The 20,010-nt window shown below is 37.1% G+C and overlaps 1 protein-coding gene across 1 annotated transcript in view; it reads right to left on the bottom strand.

Annotated features, from left to right (window-relative positions):
- The window catches only part of TRDN (triadin), a gene marked incomplete at its 5' end in the record, with an annotated part of 237,298 nt that overhangs the window by 150,536 nt on the left and 66,752 nt on the right, over positions 1 to 20,010 (bottom strand). Inside the window, 6 exon segments of the mRNA XM_075145762.1 lie at positions 3,732 to 3,926; positions 5,267 to 5,326; positions 7,880 to 7,939; positions 9,321 to 9,380; positions 12,106 to 12,165; positions 19,099 to 19,149. Of these exon segments, the coding sequence (XP_075001863.1) occupies positions 3,732 to 3,926; positions 5,267 to 5,326; positions 7,880 to 7,939; positions 9,321 to 9,380; positions 12,106 to 12,165; positions 19,099 to 19,149 (486 nt within the window).

Below are 20,010 nucleotides of genomic sequence, written 5' to 3' on the forward strand. Positions count from 1 at the left end.
AAAGCCACTTACTTTCTCTTTGCCAACTTCAACACAAAATTATGCAGACTTTGGAATACTTAAAATTTAAAAAATGGCATAACTGTTATATCTAAATGCAAAATGATGTTCCCAAGCATGTAACACTCATTGTATTATTTGCTTTCTTACATAGTTCACTGGAGCATCAGTATTAGTTGATGCTGAAGATTTTATGTGATTGCTGCTCTGTTATGTTGACTGCCATAGAAGTCCTTGGGTGGAGAACTGCAGCCTTCAAGTCATGATTTCCTATGCAGTTGTAGAAATTAGGAAAGGTTTTACAAGCTCAGCATATATCCAATTGTTTCTACTAGTTGATAGGAGCCCATGCAGCTATTTTCTGTTACTGAGATGGCAAGGGTAATACTAGTCAGTATTGTAGAACCTGGGGCAAACCTTTCAGGATGTACACAGGGCTGTGGCTATAAGCATTGCTTTTAAAACCTTTAATGACTATTCATAATAGTTTCTACTTTCATATTTAGGAATTCAAATTTATCATTCTGGCTGGCTCCAGCTTTGGATTCCATCCTTAAGGAATCTAAAGAATTTGGCTGCAATATCTGCCCTAAGCCTATGTGCTAATTTGCTGAAAAAAGTAGCAGCGTATGTCTGAGAAAACAAGTATGTACAAATCTGTACTCTGGGTAAGCCCATCTAAAGCCACTGAAGTCAGCAAAGTGTTTGCACTGACTTCAACGCACTTGCAAAAAGGGCCTCAGGGAATATTAATAAATAAAATGGACCAATGCCAATTCTTTAGTCCAGAAAGCAAATGCCAGGGCACAGCTCTTGCCCACAAAGCTGAATTTTCCTTACTCTTCTTTTACCAAAACAAGCTGCCTTCATCCATGCTGCCCATTGGGAAGAGCCCCTACTGTTTTGGGGCACTATAAAAAAGGCTGCTAGATGGCATGGGACATAACTATGTTGGGCACATAAGCTGTATGGGCAATCACAGGACAGAGTACAAGCCTGTGCTGGTTCTATTTAGGTTATGACATAGACATAGCCTGAGGGCCTAGCAGCTCACACCATTTCATTGATATTAAACTAATCAATTTTTTAAACATAGTAATATAGACCAGGATTAAAATAGACTGTGGGTGTTTGGGTTGGTTTTTTCTGTTTGTTTTGTTGTTGTTGGTTTGTGTGTGTGTGTGTGTGTGTGTGTGGTTTTGTTTGTTTGTTTGTTTTGAGTTTTTTTGGTGGAAATGTAATTTAAATAAACTTTAAAAAAAAGCCTTAGTCTTGATTGTATCTGAGAAGAAAGATTTTGTATTAATTTTCTCCTCATAAGATATCTTTAGCAACTCAACCCCTGAAAACCGGGATTTATAAAAAAAATTGAAGGCAGAATGTTAAACTCTGAATAACAAAAATAGCATTTCTACTCTATATGAAAATATAAGGTGCACTGGGTAACATCCCATTGAAGTTCATGGGAATTCTGCCAATCAACAAAGATTGAAATCTCAGGAATTTTAAATGAATATGATTTTCCAAATATCTCTTCATGGCTAAAAATTCATTTTAGTTTAAACTCCCTTATTAACAAGATAATTTCACACTATAGTTTTCACCTTATAACTCTGTAATAGTGGCACAAATATTAATCTGAGTACTAATAAATCATGTCAAAGTTTGGGACTGATTCTTATTGATAAAAATGGTCATAGATATTTCTGTCATTGAACCTCATGTGATTTACCCTGGAAGACGACCTATTGTTTTTAATATTAATTTGAGTAAGAAATGATGCAACAGCAGGGAAATCATAACAAATCTGTGATTACTGTTATATTTTTTACATTGTTGCAGAAAAGCTGGCAGAACTACTCCCTTGAGCAAGGAAAAGTAAGGATTGCAGGGTCAGGAAATCTTGGCAAAACCACATTGACTTCAAAATTATGTTCACCTTGGGTCACAGTGGGACTGAAATACAGAACTGAATTTTCTGAGAGTATCCAGCTGGGCAGCAGTGGCTTATGGTGGAAAAAGGAAGGACAAATGTAGAAAAGGCAGCTTTCACTGAACGTGTGTAGCCCTATCTCCAGGGATAAGGGCAGTTGAAGAGGCTCCTTCCTTCCTCCACTCCAGCTGCTCATTCCCACTTTCACCTGCCACGGTTCGGTGCACAGTCACTGGGGTCACACTCTAAAGCAGACTTACAAAGTGACCTGTTAATGTTTGATGTTAAGATGGATCATTTTGCTAATATTTATCAGTTAAAGGGGGGAAAAATACCCTACAAAAACCAAACCAACAAACAAAAAACCACCACCACTCTCTATTGCTGTCTGTAATCTTTGACCCCTACTTACTTAAAATATTTTGCTGTCAGGGAGTAAAGTGCCTCATCTGCACACCATTGCTTTTTGAGAGTCTTATCCTGAACAGTATGGAGTGGATCCCACTGTGCACTGAAACTCTGTCAGAGCGAACAAAAACTGAAAGAGATTTGCACCTCCCAAGAGGAGCTCAACAATTTGCTGAACTTTCCCCTTGGTCACAGCAATCAGCATGAAAGATGCTGCTTTGATTTTATGCCTCAAAGGCTCCAGTTTTCAACTAAAACCCAAAATTAATGAGAAAACAAATAAATGCTAAAAAATACTGGTTCAGCACACTATGCATGTCAGAAAGGGGTCTATGTCTCAAAATCTTTCCTTTCAGATTTCTAGAAATGTATAATTCAGGCAACTCCTAAGGGGTCCAGAGCTGATGGCTATGAAATTCTGAGAGAATCTGCCCAGGCAGATTCAGATATCCAGGCAGGGATGGCTGCTCTGATGCTCAGGCATAACGATTTATCTGTGGTTATCAGCTGAAAGGATCAGATAGGTGCGCCACGCAACGCTGAGCTGCCTCTATTAATGTCAGAATAATCCTGTGCCTGCAGTGTGGCAATATGTACAGAGAGCCAGGTCCTGCCGCCTTCATTCATACAAAATTGTACCTAACGCCATGGAGAACCACAGGGAAATCGGGGGACCAGTCAGTGCCACTTGGGAGTGGAAGAAGCCAGGCTAACTCTGACAATGAGGAGCATATAGTTGACACCTGTGTTTGGCGTTGATGCATGTCGATTCTTTGTTTTGTCACTTAATTTCTTACTTTCCCAGGGTGGCATTTCTTTCCTTTTTAGGAGAAATTTGGAAGCTGATCACATCAAATTACATCAGGCAGGTATATCACTATGTCATACAATACCTGACAACATGACAATGCCTCATATAATCTGATGTAATACAAATTATTATATTCCCTTTCCTCTGCTGCTACTTTCCTTATTGTTAGGGAGGACAAACACAGATGTAGAAACAAAACATAATTCCCAACAGGTCATTGGACAGTCTGTATTTTCCAAAATAACTTTACTAGCAATACACTACATAAGATGCTACTGAGCAAATCCATGAAGACTCCAGCCTATCTGAAGATAAATTGGTCCTTGTTAAAGAAGGATTTAAACTAAAATGAATCTTTAGCCATGACAAACCGTTAGAACATTCTGGTTACTTAGATTAAACTTATTTTATTCTCAATAGTCTCCTTCTAGCGGTCCGAGATTCATCTGGAATTTATTTGTACTGCACTTTTTTTTTCATGGGTGGACTTTGGTCCTTGCCAGCTTTAACTTCATTCTCTCTGCTTCTTCCCTACTACCTTTTTAAGATCTTCGTCTGTTTCCTCCTGGTTTTGTTTACCTTTCTTTTCCGATTTAGTTACAGTCTGAAGAGCTTTCTCCTCCTTAATTTTCGGTTTGGCTTTTATTAGCCCAACTTCTGTTGTTTTAGTCTCTGCCTGCTTGACCTTCTCAGTCGTCTTTGCTTCTCCTTTTCCATCCTTCACTTCCTTTTTAACTTTTGCTTCCACTTTAGTGTTCTTTACTTTCTTCTCCTCTGCAGATAATAAAGAACAAGCTTTCAGTGTCATTCTTGCCCCCCAGAATAATACTCAGTACCATTTATCTTATCTTATGTTATTACTAATGAGTTTTTCTTCATCATTAACACCTTGCTCAGATCTGATGAAAGCTATAATCCCCCCAAACCAGACAGACTTAGACAGAAATATGAGATGCAAACATGTCTTGTCTTCAGTCCTGTACCGAGTATTTGACTGATACTAAGCATAGTAGGCTCTGGCAAATAATATTCAATGTTTCTAAGGACAATATGCTAGCTTTTATGGTATAAACTAGGGAGACAAATGTTGGTCATGAAGCAAACAAATATGGAAGGTACTTCCAGGCTAAATCTGAGTAACTTTAGAATTCAGAGATCAGAGCTAAACTCTGTTGCAAGCTGTAAAAGTAGTTGATTTAAAGCGTGTCTATTTGTAAGGGTCACTTTTACACACCGGTTTTAGGTCTCTGCCCAAGAAGTCTTTCTCTACAACAATTCCACAAGCTGAAAGACTAGTCTGAGACAGGCCAATTCATTATGTGCCCTGCAACAGAGTGAGAAGGCTTCCAAGCAGAATTACTGAATTGCAAATATCAGTGCCTGAAGGTACACAGAGGCTGGTGAGACCAGGACTATTCCTTCTGCTCATATGTAGCAGCAGCTTTTTCTCATCTGAGACATGGATGGTGACAATATGTGTGTTTATAGTTAAAAATTCATTTAAAATGCCACTGAATATGGTTTAAAGTAATCTGTTTAGTGTGATGTTCACACTTTTGTTTTCTTCATAGCTCTAAAGGTCTCCATCCTTGAGGCAAAACTTGAATGCTACAAAATCCATGTCTTCTGTAAGGCACTGGACTTTATTTCCATTAAGCTACTGGGCTGACTAGACTGATTTTATCAATATGTAAACTGAATAGTCCTACCTATTCTAAAATAGAATACAGGTATTTATATAAGGGCAATTCCTACTTACTAACAAAGCCATGGCATGACCAAATATTGCTGGCTAGTGAAGAAAGTATTTCCTTAACCAGTTATAGTGAAAATGTATATGTCAGATCACTTACAGATAGGCCTACTTCTTTTTCAGGGAAATGGTGGTTCATACCTTTAACTCTCATCTTTGAAAGTTCAACAGGTTTTAAAAGGGATCATGCATAGAACTAACCCCTGGATCTTCTAGAGACATTTTAATTTGAATTATATTTTAATTTCATTATAGTGTCATGTAGCTGATTTTTCATACACATATTCTCTGCTCCAATAAAATAAAGTTTATGGATTTAATGAAAATTTTGGTAAAAAATGTAGCATAAATAAATAAATACCTTTGGGAGGAGGTTTCTTTTCAGCTCTTTCATGTCTTTCAGGCTTGTCTTTTTGAATTACTAGAAATGAGTACAATTGTATATTAGGAAAAAAACCCCTCACAAATAATGACAAAATATTGCTAAAACACAACAACATCCCTGGAAGTTTTACAGTTCTTCATGATTCCTGTGTTTCAGTTTGCAAAATTCTTGCTTCTTTTTCGCAGGTTCATGCACTGGGGTAAAAAGCTTCAGAATATCTGTTGAGACTCACCTAACCAGGAGACAAGGCAGTCACACAGATCTGAAGCTTTGTAGGGAATGTTTACACTGCATACTCCAGATGATACAAACTAGATCTGCTCAAGCTCCCAGCAGACACAGGCTTGATCTTCTTGTGTTCCAGCCAACAAGAAGCCGTGTGACTACATTCGTCTTACAGAAAGGAAATTTTCTTAGCTTTGGCTCGCTGTCATACAAACACAGCCACAAGCCTGGTGCTCACTTCAGAGCCCAGCTCGGGTGAGTTCATGTCTGCACAGGATACACTGTGTAAACACACACACTGCTGTGTCCCAGAAAGGCTGTCAAAATTTTGTGCAGAGACTTCTATCTTTCCTCTCTTGGTTGCCATCCAGACATATTGCCGGAACAAAACAGCCTTGAGAGTTAATGACACTTCTTTCAAGTGATAACTACATGATAGCAACATCCTCTCTAACTGAATTCCAGCCTGGAATTGCTGCCTATATGATTGTTATTTAGATTTTTTTTTTCTTTTTTTAAGATAGCTGTGTCTTAGATGATGTGTTTAAATAGCATTCATATCACTGAAGCTTTCTGGAGCCTTTAACAGGGGCTGAAGAAGTACCCTAAGTCTTTTTATCGAGCGTAGAGAAAATCTCCTGACTGTGATTTTCAGTACGCCTGTTCCCTGCGGTTGGCCTGGACCTGAGCATCCTCACTTCCTAGGGACTTCAAGTGGTTGAAATGGCCCCTCGGCACTGCTGGGAGCTGATCCAGTTTAGAGCAGGCCCCAGACAAAAGGGAGGTGAGCCTGGCAATGGATAGCTCAGCACACTGACGGCATAAATGTGCCTTAGGAAGCGCTGAAGGCAATGAGTGCCCTACTGCACTGAGTCCAACCACAGGGACTTGCATGGCATGGAAACTACTCAAGAGAGGGTAGCATGTCTATATGTCATACCGCAGGAGCAAATCTCCTCAGCTACAAAGTGGCCAAATTCTTCACAAAATTTTCCAGCCAGTGACTGGAGTCATGGCTGCTATTAAACCATTAAAGCTCTAAGTGATTTGGTTAGCTAGCAGAAGATAAATGGGTAAACAGGCTGGCTGCTCATTAGGAATATCTCAGTGATTCTTGGAAGTTATTTGCATTTCAAATCTACACAGACACCGTGGGCATTTATTTTCTCTGGATTACTTCAGTGTGATTTCACTGTATAAAAAAATCCTACACTTTCAAGTTATACAGTGAAAGTAGAAAAAATGACCAAATATCCCTTTTAAAGAGCAACTGGACAATGGCTACCTATCAAAGTCTTTTAAGGCTTTAAGTCTTCATTCCACTTTTTTTCTTTCTTCACTCCCACTTTCTGTTTTCATGTTTCTCCTCAGAGTAAGGTCGAGTCCAATAAAGACTGATTTGTACATTTGAGTCTATATTGTCTGAACGGATTCAAATTAAACCTGATTAATTCATACTTCCCATCATCATGAGATTAATCTGAATGCCATAACAGACTGATATTAAGATACATTGCATCGTATTTTTTCAAGGGTTAACTGAGTAAAAGAAAGAAACGACAAAGACTGAAACCTAACTTCATTACAGAAATATCTGGCTTCCAAAAAGCAATGCATGTTAAAAAAAAAAAAGAAAACTTCAGAGCAAAAACGTTCAAATGCTAAGCAATAATAAATGTTAGTCTTGGCATAACAGGGCAAGCTGATTGGATTTTTAAATCCCCCTGTCCAAGTCATGGCTCAAGATGGAATTATCAGTCAAAAGAACACTGAAAATCACCTCTCATACACAATATTGCTTCAGAATATATATGATAATTAGTAGATATGTAAATCTTAACCAAAGCCACTTCTGCCATGGAGGACAGTACAAATCATGTACTGAAATGAAAATGTTATTGCAAAAAAAAAAAAAGGCAAGAAAATGAAAATCTATTTTTGGATATGATGGAAGACCCAGATGGAGAGTTAGTAAACACTCTTGCATTAGGTCTGCACCAGATTGAAAACTGATACACAAGAGAAAGCCTTCTTTGCAGGCAAATTACTGAATCCCATTGTGGAGGAAAAGACATCAAGGAATGCAAATATAATAGTCATAGGCTTATTTCTTTAGCTGCACAAGAATGATTCATAATTACCTCTGTGCATCAAAACAAGAAAACTGAACAGGAAATATATGCTGAGCAAGACTTTACTCAGGAGCTGATCAAGACCTGCTCAAGCAAAAGTGAGAGCACCCAAAAAATGTAGAGCGTAGACTAGAAGAGCTTTATACTTTAAATAGTTATCTCCACACTCTCTCAAATTATATAAGCACTAAAAATCTAAAATTGTACAACACCTAATAATAATCTGCATTACCTTTAGAAGGTGCTTTCTTTTCATGTTTTTCTGGCTTTTCAGGTTTCTCTTTGTGAATAGCTAGAAATAAATAACATCATCATTAATGATTATTAAAAAAGAGAAGTGTCACATTTTAAGTGAGAAAAAGGACAAAAAAGACAAGAAACACAAGTAGGCACCATGGCTCTCCATACAAAAACCCAGAAAGATTGATTCAGCTGCTGCTGCCTGCTGCTGCTGCCAAAGCACGTGATTCGAACTTTCAAAAACTTGTCTACCATCCCTGAGGTCTCTGCCGTCTCTGGCACAACTGCAATCCCATGAAAGAAGTTAGTTAAAAAGAGTCATGTTTATTTATGTTGTTTAATGGTTCATTTTGTTTGTTTTGTTTATATTGTCATTTACTATTTTATTTTGGTTTATTGTTATTTTTGAGCTTTCTAGTTTATTACTTTGGTTCATTTCTGAAGGATTTTCTGAACTCCGCATTACAACTAACAGTTTTTCCAGCTATGAATGATTAAACACTATAATTAATTACAAATCTAATTGCAATGGCATTATAACTAATGCTCTTTGGGGCTTTTTGTTTGCTTTTAATTTCCACTTTACAAATTGAAATAAAGTACACTGTAGTGACTAGATTTCTGGCTCAGGTTTCAGAATACACCCGAATTGTGCAATAGTCACTGAGTGGTGGGTAGTCTGGAATATTCTCCCATGTGGGCTCTGATTTGCTAATTTTTTTGCAATTCATGTTTACACAGTAACTTGTCCATGGGTGTGCAGAACTGGTATCTGTATGTTTTCGTATCCCCTGAGGTACCCTACAGGGACCAGGTGTGTGAAAACACTCAGCTGCCTATTTGACTCCAGCATATGAGTTTAAACTAAGAACACAAAAATGTATGCATGAGCTTTGCTATGTACTCCCCAGTCTTGTGTTGGTGTTTCAAAGGAAAGTAAGAATTGTGGAAGATAAAGCAGTGTTAGATACCTATGTATTGCAAGTAACTACTTAAAGAATTAATCGTGCCCTATTCAATGCCTATGCAGCAGCCCTACTCAGTATTGTTTTTAAGACATTTTTTTCACATGGCCTGCCTCATTCCCTTTGTTTACAGGTTGTAAGGTGTTTTTCCTCGATGACCATATTATCTTAGCAACCATACTTACTGTGAGTGTTGGAAATACTCAGAGATTACTGGGAGATTATACCAATCTAGAGTATAAAATATATCATCTCCCTTCCTCAGAAAAAAAACAACAAATATGCAGAAGGAATATAAAATGCTATTCAGTCTGTATGTCTGCAAACCTTTATATGATCTCATGATTTTTATTCATAAAGTTCTAAAACATTTTTTCCAATCAAGGGGATACATAAATGGAAATTGAGTAGACAATCAGTTCTGGGGTATCTCAAAATGTAAAATAAGTTCTGACATTAAATTATTACCTGCATGCCTTTCCTTTTTTTCAGGTTTTTCTTGTCTTTCCAGTTTGTCTTTATGTGTCACTAGGAAAGAAGAAATGTGTTCATATATATTAAAAAAAAAACTGTGGGAAAACTTAAGAATCAAAAATAATTCTACCAAGATAAGCCTTAGGAGACAAAATGGCAAACTGTGTAACTCCTGAGCTATCCCCTGCATATCTGTACAGCGTACATCACACTACATGGGTGTGAGGAGACAACTCTGGCTAACAAATTACTGCTTACCATCCAAACCATGGTAATATGCCTCAGCTGTTTACTACAGCAACATCATCCCTTGCAATTGTCCGTCCGTTCCTGAAGAGAGATTTTCAGAAAACTGTCAAGGACTAAGGCAGTGCTCACAGTAAATGCTGCTGCCTGCACTAGGAAGAGGACATCACCTGGGCCACTCCATACTCTGTCAGGCAGAGGCTCATAAAAACCCTGGAATCAATCCTGGAGCATAAGAGCATCACATGCACAAATGACACATCTGTCACTTGCCAGCTGGCTTGAAATGGATAACCAGTAATGGATGCGGATAGCTAGTAATGGATGCGGATAGCTAGTAATTGATACCGATAGCTAGTAATGGATACAGATAGCTAGTAACGGACACTAGCTGAGATCAGTCCCTGGCAATGATGATCTCAGAGCCATGATTAGATGCCCAGCATGTGCAAAGTAAAAACTAACATTATGACAGGGGAAACTGTACTATGCTATCCACTCATTCATATAACATTTTCCACTCACTTTTCTTAGGATATTACACAATAATTTTCCAGACAATGGGAAATAAGCGTGTGGATTTTGGAGGACTTCAGAAAAATCAGCAGTGAAACTCCAAGCTAGCTTTAACTGTAACTCCAGTTTAGTAAAACTTCCTTTGTCAAACATGAGAAAATAAGGAAGTTCTTTTATAGTACCGTGAATTCCGTATCTAACTGGAAGCAAGAGAAGAAGGGTAGGGAATATTCACACGCTCACATTTTTTTAGCAATATAGTGATGAAATACATGAGAATGAGTTCCTGACATAGCTGACTGAGTCACTTCTGATTGAGAGACTTCTAATTATTCTCTGTGTCATTAGATAACATGAAGTTTACTTCATCACAGAAGGTGATTAAAAATTAGAATAGGATGTTATTTACTCTCTCCATTATCTAAATCTTGAAAAGGGAATGTATTTAAAGTAAAAAATAAACAGTTAAAGTACAGGGATGCCATGAAACTTTGGAGTCTTCCAGTCACACTACAATGAAATGGGCCTTAGAAAGACTCGTATCCATAGCCGTGGTTTTAAAATATAATGTACAGTCTGAAATCAATGTTTCTTAATATTGTGAATACAGAGAATCTCTATACACAGTAGTGTTTTAGTAGCAATTGTAGCAATAGTTCACTAAACAAAACTAAGTAATACATTCACTTTAAGATAAAATACATTTAGGTAGACAGAATATTAGTAGGAGTTATGAAAAGTTAAGCAGTATAACAATTCTTATTCTTAATCATTGGCTATCTGAGATTGGTTGGGATCATTTTTTCCTGTTCTAAGAAACTTTTAAAAACATTAAATATTCTTCTCCTATCAAATCAAATTGAAGAGTTTCCCAAGTTTTCAAAAAAATAACAGGAGAATTCTTAATGATACATTCATGTTTTAATATGGGACACTATAGTCTTTGCTCTGTCATTTTTCCAAATCTCAGAAAAAATTTCGCGTTACCGCCATGCCATTTTCTGGTAATAAATATTCATTCTAACAGAAACCTGAACTTATGTGCCTGCCATTAACCTCTAGAGTCAGTCTTGCTAACTCAATGTATTTTGAATTATTTATAAAAAAATAGAAAAGCTCCAATCAGAGACCATTAGAAAGACCTAGTCAAGCACAGATTTCAGGAAGGGTGCATGTTCAATTGGGTTGTGAGACTTGTATTCTTGGTCTGAAATAAATCAGCCGTGGCTGGATATTGGGTCTTTCCTTTTTTGGGTTATTTATTATGACCACTGGCCTATTTTCTCTTCCAGAATGGGTTTCTTCCTCCAGCCTGAGACTTCATTAATCACATTTTTATGTAAAGGACATGTTCACAGAAGGCTTAAAGTGTTTTGACAAGTAGGTATATTCCAACAAAATTCAATTTTGCCAAAAAATCCCTCATAAGAGACAAACTAGATGGTGGCTCTTGGAGCCCAGAGCTAACTGATGAGTCGTGGGTGGAGAGGAAGCAGTATCCTGATTCTGACTCCTACAACAAGGCGGATATGTAATTTGTTGTTGGCATACACCAACAGCAAATTAGCAAATCCTCTCTAACACCCTCTCCCCAACGTCTCTGAAATGAATCTGGGGAAATTTTTTTTCTAAGGCAGGTCTCTGAAGCAGAATGCCCTGTATGTTATAATTTACTCATTATGTTTTGCTCAGAAGTATTCCCAAAGACAAATATTATGCTTGGATTTTTTCAAGAAGAATAAAAAAGGCACCTATTTATGCTCTGGGCATCATTTACATAAGTTAATAATACAGTAAAAACTTATTCATTAATCTCTGAATATAATTTTAGCCTTTCTGCAGAGCAATGAATTCAAAGTGCTTTTAAAAGCCTCATTCTCCTTCCAGCTGGCTTTCACAACACCTCCTCGATCCTTAAACATAATTGGGATTTACAAGAAGGGTCTAAGAGTCAATAGATTAGGCTGTTTTGAATCACTGGGAAAAAGACAAAGAACATCAAATGCTGAATACATACCCTTTAGGGGTTCCTTCCTTTCAATTTTTTCTTGTTTTTCATGTTTGTCTCTGTGAATTACTAGAAATAATAAGAAAACCCCACAATAAATCTGTAATCTGGAGGTATTATGTACACTTATTAGTTCACCAAAGTGATCAAGGAAAGATATTTGTAAATTCAAACAATGGATTTTAGCTCTGAGTCACAGGTACTAGATGATGTATAGACCTTCTTAATGTCAATATTTAATTCCAGTCAAGACAAATATTTTTCCTTGAATAAGCCTTCAGATGTTAGACCATATTTTTGCAAAATAAGTGATTATTCAGCAACCTTAATCTAATCTGTGTATTCTCTTTTGGTCCCATTACACAAGCACCCTGACTCTAAGATTTCTGACAGAGGAAATTATTTTCAGTCCTTGACAGCATTGGTTTCTATTCTTAACAAAAAACAGCTAGCATATTGCTTTCCATGCTCTTTTTTCTTTATTTTTAGCTGTTACTTCAGCCACAGGATGGATTAACAAGAAAACATCTCTTTTAATCAGAGCATAACTTCAGGAAGAGCAGCTGTTCAAACCACAACCAACTACACGTCCTGCTAGATGCAGGCAAACATGAATCCTTACAGACTCTATTGCCCACCCAACTTTCAGACCCTGGTTTTGGACATGGTTTTATTCCATATCCTAATGATTTAGATAGACAAAAATGTTCCTTGTCAACCTCTACTACCAAAAGACTGGCGCTTTGCAATTTCAGGGGAAAAATATTTTCTTTGCAATACTCAGGTTTCTGTCAACAAGTAAAGCACAGAAAATACGCCTCTGATTAGAAGACAACTGTGAGCTTTATACACAAGCGCAGTAATGTTTTTGCATACATTCATTTCACCAGCTTTGCAGCAAATATCATTTCACAGAGGTGCAAATATTTTTTTGTTGGTTAAGTATTTCCTTATTATAAAATAGGTTCATGTCTTTAAGAAAAATAATTCCAAACTTTCAGTAATTTCATTATGTCTCACATGTGTTTGCACTATACAAATACATTTCCAGTCATAACAGGTAAATTATTGTTGATAACAATTAGCAGTCCAGTGGAAAGAGATTGAAGGGAGATTTTTCGAAACCTTTAAGGAATGTGGACAGCCAATTTACACTAAAAAAACAGGCTGTGAAGAACGCAGCAGCACCAGCAATGTATTATTGAATGAATCACAGACTGTAACTCATTCAATTGCTTTAGGACATCTAGCAGCATACCAAGGAAAAGCAGTCTCCTCTCTCCCTATACCAAGTAGAACTTAGACTGAATATTTTTGTAGAAACTGTAGCATGCTTTCACATCTTATATTTGCATTAGCAGATGCTAGCTCTGTGCAAAACACTTCGAGCCAGCGTGTTGTCAGTTTTGGATGGGGAAATAGCACAGTTTTGCAAACAATCGCTCTGTGATGGTCAATGGCAGTGAAACATGAGCTTCTGCATATCGGACAAAAGCCCTTGTAGTCTCTATGGCAAAAAAATATAGCTGAACTATGCAGAACAGACTGGCAATCAGAAAGCTTGCTTTTAGCCACGGAACATCTTACTTGTGTAAGGGAGACTGTTGTGGCTTTTTAAAATTTATTCTAGTTTCTCCATAGCATTTCCCTATTTCACGCTTTGGAAAAAACCCCAAACGAGCCTTGAACAACACTAACTGAATTGAGTGTAAGCAGACCTTAAAGTGGGCAGAAAAATATAATCTAAGGTTCCTTCACATCATCAAAATGGTATAAAGGGCTAATCCACAAGGAAATATTAATATTTGTGTGGACTCCAAGCTAAAAACATGGAGAAGGGATCAATTGGCTCCTTCCTGAGAGTAACTTGATGTATCTGGGCAGGGAGCCTGGAATGTGGATAAGCAGAGACCAGGCTGGCATAAGCATAAGCTATTTTTCTCTTCTGCATGATAGGCTGAAGGCGATCTCTGGTTAGTCCAAGAGCCCTATCCTGTGTGTTGATATCCCCATAGCCTCAGAGCTTGCTAAAGCCAGATTGTAGAGTTTACCATTACCTCTTATGGACACTGTCAGAGCTATGGCTTTTGGATAGAACCTTATCCAGGGAGGGCAGGTGTTGCCAAAAATTAAAGGGTTCATGTTTCAGGGCTGTGATGACTGGCCATTTTTGACTCTTCAATCACAGTGCAGCAGGGACACTAACGTCCACTGAAGCTTTTGATCTGACAAACTTAAATATGATTTTTCTTTTGCATATTAACTCTGTTTTTTCCCTCTGAAATGTTTTCATGTTCAGCTTCATATGTAGTCCTAAAAGCTCTGTCATAGAACATACTTCACTGTCTACAGATCTTTTCCAGATTTAGTCACTTGGATATCTATTTCTTTGTAAAGGGCTCAATACATGCCTTTTTTCAAGCCCACAGTGCTTAGGTGCAAGCATTAGGTTTTAGAAATAAACCAGGCTGGTCATACTGCCATGTTTCTGTGAAACAAACTAGAGTTAATAAGATTTTCTTTTTTTTGCATATAAAAAACAAAGGGAAAGCACATAAAAATGTTTTTAAGGTTGCAAAGTCAAGCACTCTTCAGCTGAAAAATGCTGGAACTAAAACTGCTCATTCAACTTTAATTCAACCATTTTATTTGCTTTATGACACAGTTTGTAATTAAAAGGTCACCTCTTTTCTTTTTTAATAGGAAGCTGGATTCATCCAGAAAAAATAAGAATAATAACTAAAACTAGTTTTATGACAATTGTGTAAGCTAAAATTTTCCCACAACTTACAGCAATTTTCTTGGACTTCCTTGCAAATACCAAGAAAGCATAAGCTCAGAATAAACTGTTATTAGCATTGGAAAAAATATAACAGTCCAACTTAATTTTCACTAGCCTAGATTTTGGAAATTACTGAAATATTTTTATATGACTTTGAATGAAAATTCAGCCTGAGGCAAAAAGATAACCATGAAAAATTTCATCCTCAATGACTGGAGTGTGGTAAATTTATAAATAATCTAAAATAGGAGCATATAATGGAAAATTTTAAGGTAATTTAACAATGTATTCCAAACTTACTCATATAAGAATATTGCTAGCTGTCTACTTCACATAAAATTAAAAACAAGAAGCATAGCATATATGTGAGAGACTTTTCCAAATTTCAATCATCTGATAGTATATTTGATTTGCATCAAGTGGAAGATATAGTGAAGGGGGATGTGATTTAGTTTTTCTTCATTAAAGTGTTTGAGACAGAGACATTCCCAAAAAGGCAAGTGTAAAAAGAAGAGATGTAATAAGGAGATTCCATACCTAGGGGAAGTAAAAATAGTTTCCAGCTGAGTAAATCTTCAGTCTGCTGCTTAGTATAAAGCTAGGTGATGAGTGCAATAAGCATGAAGCAGAGATTGCTTGCTCCAGCTAACTGACTAAGTGCTTGTCTACAGAGCAACATTCAGGAAAGTTAAGATAAATGAACTAATACAATGAAGTTTGAGTGCCTTAGTCAGAGAGCATTAAATCTCTGCGTGGACGCTTTTATTCAAAAGTAAAGTAAGTTTAGATGGCTGTAACTTAATTCTTCTTGGAGGAACACTCAAAAAAAAGAGGAAAGGTCTTGATCTGGAGAGGGGCACAGGCTTCCAGGTCCAAAACAAGTCTAAGGAAATCCCAGCAGTTAATGAACTGTGGGGGCACCTGCACTGATTACAAACCACTTCAATTACCTGGGAAGGGGGAAGAGGCTTGCCGCTGAGTTTGCCCGTTCTTCCCCAGTTGGCACCAGACCTGCACACGCTGCTCACTGCAGCACCTAACCCTGTGCTGGATTTAGCCTTTCAACACTGAACGTAAATGTCTATGTAAGAGCGAGACAATGTCTCATGAGTTACATACTTGCACAATTTAAAATTAGATTTAACTGCAGCAGTCAGAGAGTGTTACATCCACCTGAACTGAGAATTAGGTTTGACAGCTACTGGTAGTAGCCAAACTGCCCACAGCATTGGCTTCACCCTAGGCTGCTGTAAGCCCATATGGCTAAATAAATACTTGACAGCTGTACCTGAGCCACTACAGCTACGTTGCTATCTGTACCATGTTACCTAGTTTAAAGTTGACTCGGGTATATCTGTAGCCATACCTCCAGAAATCAGGGTAGACGGCCCCTGTGTCAAATGTAAATACATCATTTAACTTGCTAATTTTGTCAGCTTATGTGGGTTTCTAGTACACTGTTTTTGTATGGTCCAACTCTATTTATCTGTCTCAAATACCTTATCTCTCAGCTACAACAAATTTAATTATGGGGACACATTATATTTGTCTTTATAATCTCATAATTTATCCATATGCTAAAACACAGACAGCTTTATTCTGTGATGTTTAATATTTGCATTATAAGTACGGCCCTATTAACAAGTCGATAGGGGTAGGAGGGACAGATATGTGCTGCACGTAGTGAATGAAGGAATCTATTTGTCATATCGGGCTGAATTCAGAGATACTTTCTGCAAAAAAAAATAGAGATGCTAGTGCTAATTCAGAGGCACACGAGTATCTGTCTGAAAGTCACTGTGATTTAATCTATGGCTGTCAGAGGTAGCATTTTGTCATCACATTGTCTCCTTCCATCCCTCACTCCAACAACAATGTATTAGTGAATTGTATTTGGGAAAAGGCACACAGTAGATCAACCTTTTCCCATGCCTTCCCAATGCCTGTTGTAATAAGAGATATTTCCCAGAAATGCAGCAGCTCAGAGTCTTGCAAAGTCTGCGCATGTCACAGAATGACAGGCTCAGGACAGCTGTCCCAGGCTGAGCCAGCTCCGTCCCTCAGCCTCTCCCCTCGGGACAACTGCTCCAGCCCTGACCATTGCAGTGGCCCCACACTGAACTCGCCCCAGTTTATGAATGGCTTTCCTGAACTGGGAAGCCCAGAACTGGACGCAGTATCTAGATGTGGTCTCATGAGAGCTGAGTAGAGGGGGATAATTAGTCCCTTACCTCCACTGGCTGGCCGAGCTCCTGTTCATACAGTCCAGGGTGCTGTTGGCCCTTGTGAAAGTACTAATACACCAAATACCAAATTGGAAAGACCCTATTTTGTAGGGAATTTGTGCTTATGTGTACACGTGATCATGAAATAATTTAATTTCAGTGCTCTTAAGCATTAGCAAATGCTTTGTTGAATCATTTCTCGGAGTATTTCTTCTTTTCAGGATTAAATTGACTAAGTACAATAAATGAAATGGAGTTTATTACTAATAGCTTATAAAAATATTTAATTAAAAGCAAATTTTAGGGCACAAGATTGCCTGCCTCTTACTATGTAAAAATCTTTCTTATAATTTCAGCCACTTTCATCTGGGACTTCCATTCATTGTATCTGTTCCTGATATTTTGGAACAATCTTTTCAAAATGAAGCTTATGGATGGAACACCCTTGTAAATCTTGGGACTTGGATTCAGGGGATTTGACTATTCAAAAATATACTTTACATTATTTTTAAAACTCTAGTGTCCCCATATTTTTGGGCAGGAGACTGAAGTTTGTTTGGGGTGTTTGCTTCTACTATAAACATTCATTTTACCACTAGATTTTTCCTATTAAAAACAATAAAAGATTGTATTTGCACATGCTTCCTGAAGGTACTTTAGAAGGTGACAGTAAAATTCCCTAAAGATTCATGCTTTTATCATGCTCTAGCTTGAGGCCAGATAGAATGTTTTCTTGTAATTGTTCCTCTTGCATTGAAGATGCATTTCTGAGACTAAATGTGAAAATGAAAAATAGAAAAGAAAATATTTGTCCTGTGCTTCAGTAAGTGATTGTATAATTAAAGACTGCATTATCAGGCATATACATAAAGGGACTTAACTAATGACACCTGAATGCTTTTTTTCTGGCATCTTATAACTTCTTAGTAATAATTTCTGCAACGTTAATGTTATTCTATGTAAAGCAATGCACTTTTGTACAGATGAAACAACAGCCACTTGTGTACATTCTGGTCAAGGCTGCAACTTCATTTGCGTTTTTAAAATACTGTGCTTGAAAAGACCTTAACTGGGATCCCTTGTTAATGGATCTGAGTTCATTATTGCCTGGCTAGCTCACTGATACCCTAAAAAATTCATTTGCATACAATATGATTTATTAAGTAGTTGGGAAGCAGTTCTGGGCACTCCAGATGACCCTGATTAACACAGAACTGGTAAGCTAGCACTAGAGGTGTAAAATACTATAAAAACATATAAAGAATATATACAGAAATGAATATAATTGTGTGAGGGAGGGTGTATGTATGTACACACTATTTTTAATAAACTTCCTTCTTCTTTCCTCCTGCCATTACTAAGCACAGCACTGGTGCATCAGAGACGCTCATCAAATTTTAAGTGGCCTAACCTTTACAGAGGAGGCTTTCTTAGGCAAAAATCTGCACATATGCCAGGAAACTTCTTTGTTTACCTGGCCTTTGAAAACCAGTCCAAACCAGTTCCTCTGTGGATTTTTGGAAAGTGCCAGTTAGAAGAGATTAAACACTCTGAAAAAGAGTAGGTTCTTAAAATGGAGGTTTTTCTTATCTCTGATACACACCTGGCTCGCTGTTAACTACAACTTCCTAACTTGGATGGCACCCACTGGTCTATAAATTTGCTTTCCTCCTTGCCCAACACACTTCACGCCTTTTGCACTAGAGGAAGTTCATCAGCACTCTACTTTCTTGCGCCTTTGCTACAAAAAAGATTCCCAGATAAGTTTGGGCAGGAGAATCTTATTATGAATGTGCATTCACAATATAGCCACAGAAACATAAAATTACACTATTTTTTAATGCTAAGGTATACATGAATTTTTGATCATTTACAGTCTGTGCCAACTGACCTTTGAATGCCTTTGTAATACAGCAGTGGTAGCATATGTAGTTAACAAATACACTATATATTACATACGTATATGTAGATAAACAGACAAAAAAATAACGTTACCCTTCGGTGGTGTTCGTTTTTCCTGTCTCTCTGGTTTCTCTTTATGAATTTCTGAAAATAATACAATGTAGAGTTATCAATATTAAAATAATTTTCACACACAAAAATATCAGATGCATTCACATAATAAAATAACTAAGTTCTTGAAATATTATAGCAGAACCATGACTTTATCATTTGCATATTCATAATTATATATAATAAAATTCAATTTTTTTATATATATATACACAGAAAATATATATGGACAAAACTCATAACACTGAGTGACTTTCATAATTATTCTGTTTTAAACTGAGCAATACAGCTACTTTTAAAGTCAAGAAGAGGTTTTTTTAATCTGCAACAGATATACAGTAATGTGTTGGTCATGAATCAGAAAAAACATGCTTTTAATAAACATTTTTCTGTATGTACCTTGAGTTTTTTATCAGGATTAGTATTTTATGTTTTCCAAACTACCTTTGGAAGGAAAGATGTTCTTTTTACTACATATTCTAAATTTTGTAAAGCTCAAATGCTCAATTGGTAGCTCCAACACACACCAAAAGGTAGACTCTATGCTGTATACAGATTATGTATGCCAAACTACAGAGATAAAAGTTCCCAGGTTAGGGATCGTTGCCTCAGAGAATGACCTGTGTACCAATGCACTGAGAACTGCCTTGTTAGAAGAGGAAGTGGAGCAGTATTTACCTGCCCTTGCTATGCCATTTCTTTCAAACAAAATTCCTCACTTGTGACATTGATATTAAATTACTGTTGTATACCTCTGCAACTGATTTTTTCCTACTGTCTTTATTGTGTCGAAACCAGGATAATATAAAAAATGTAAAATGCTGAATTTGAGAAAAAGCAAACGAAAATTAAATCAAGGTTGCATAGCACTGTTTGCATACAGTGGTAGAATTT

Source organism: Calonectris borealis, chromosome 3 (genome assembly GCF_964195595.1).
Source record: "Calonectris borealis chromosome 3, bCalBor7.hap1.2, whole genome shotgun sequence".
NCBI classification, from domain to species: domain Eukaryota; kingdom Metazoa; phylum Chordata; class Aves; order Procellariiformes; family Procellariidae; genus Calonectris; species Calonectris borealis.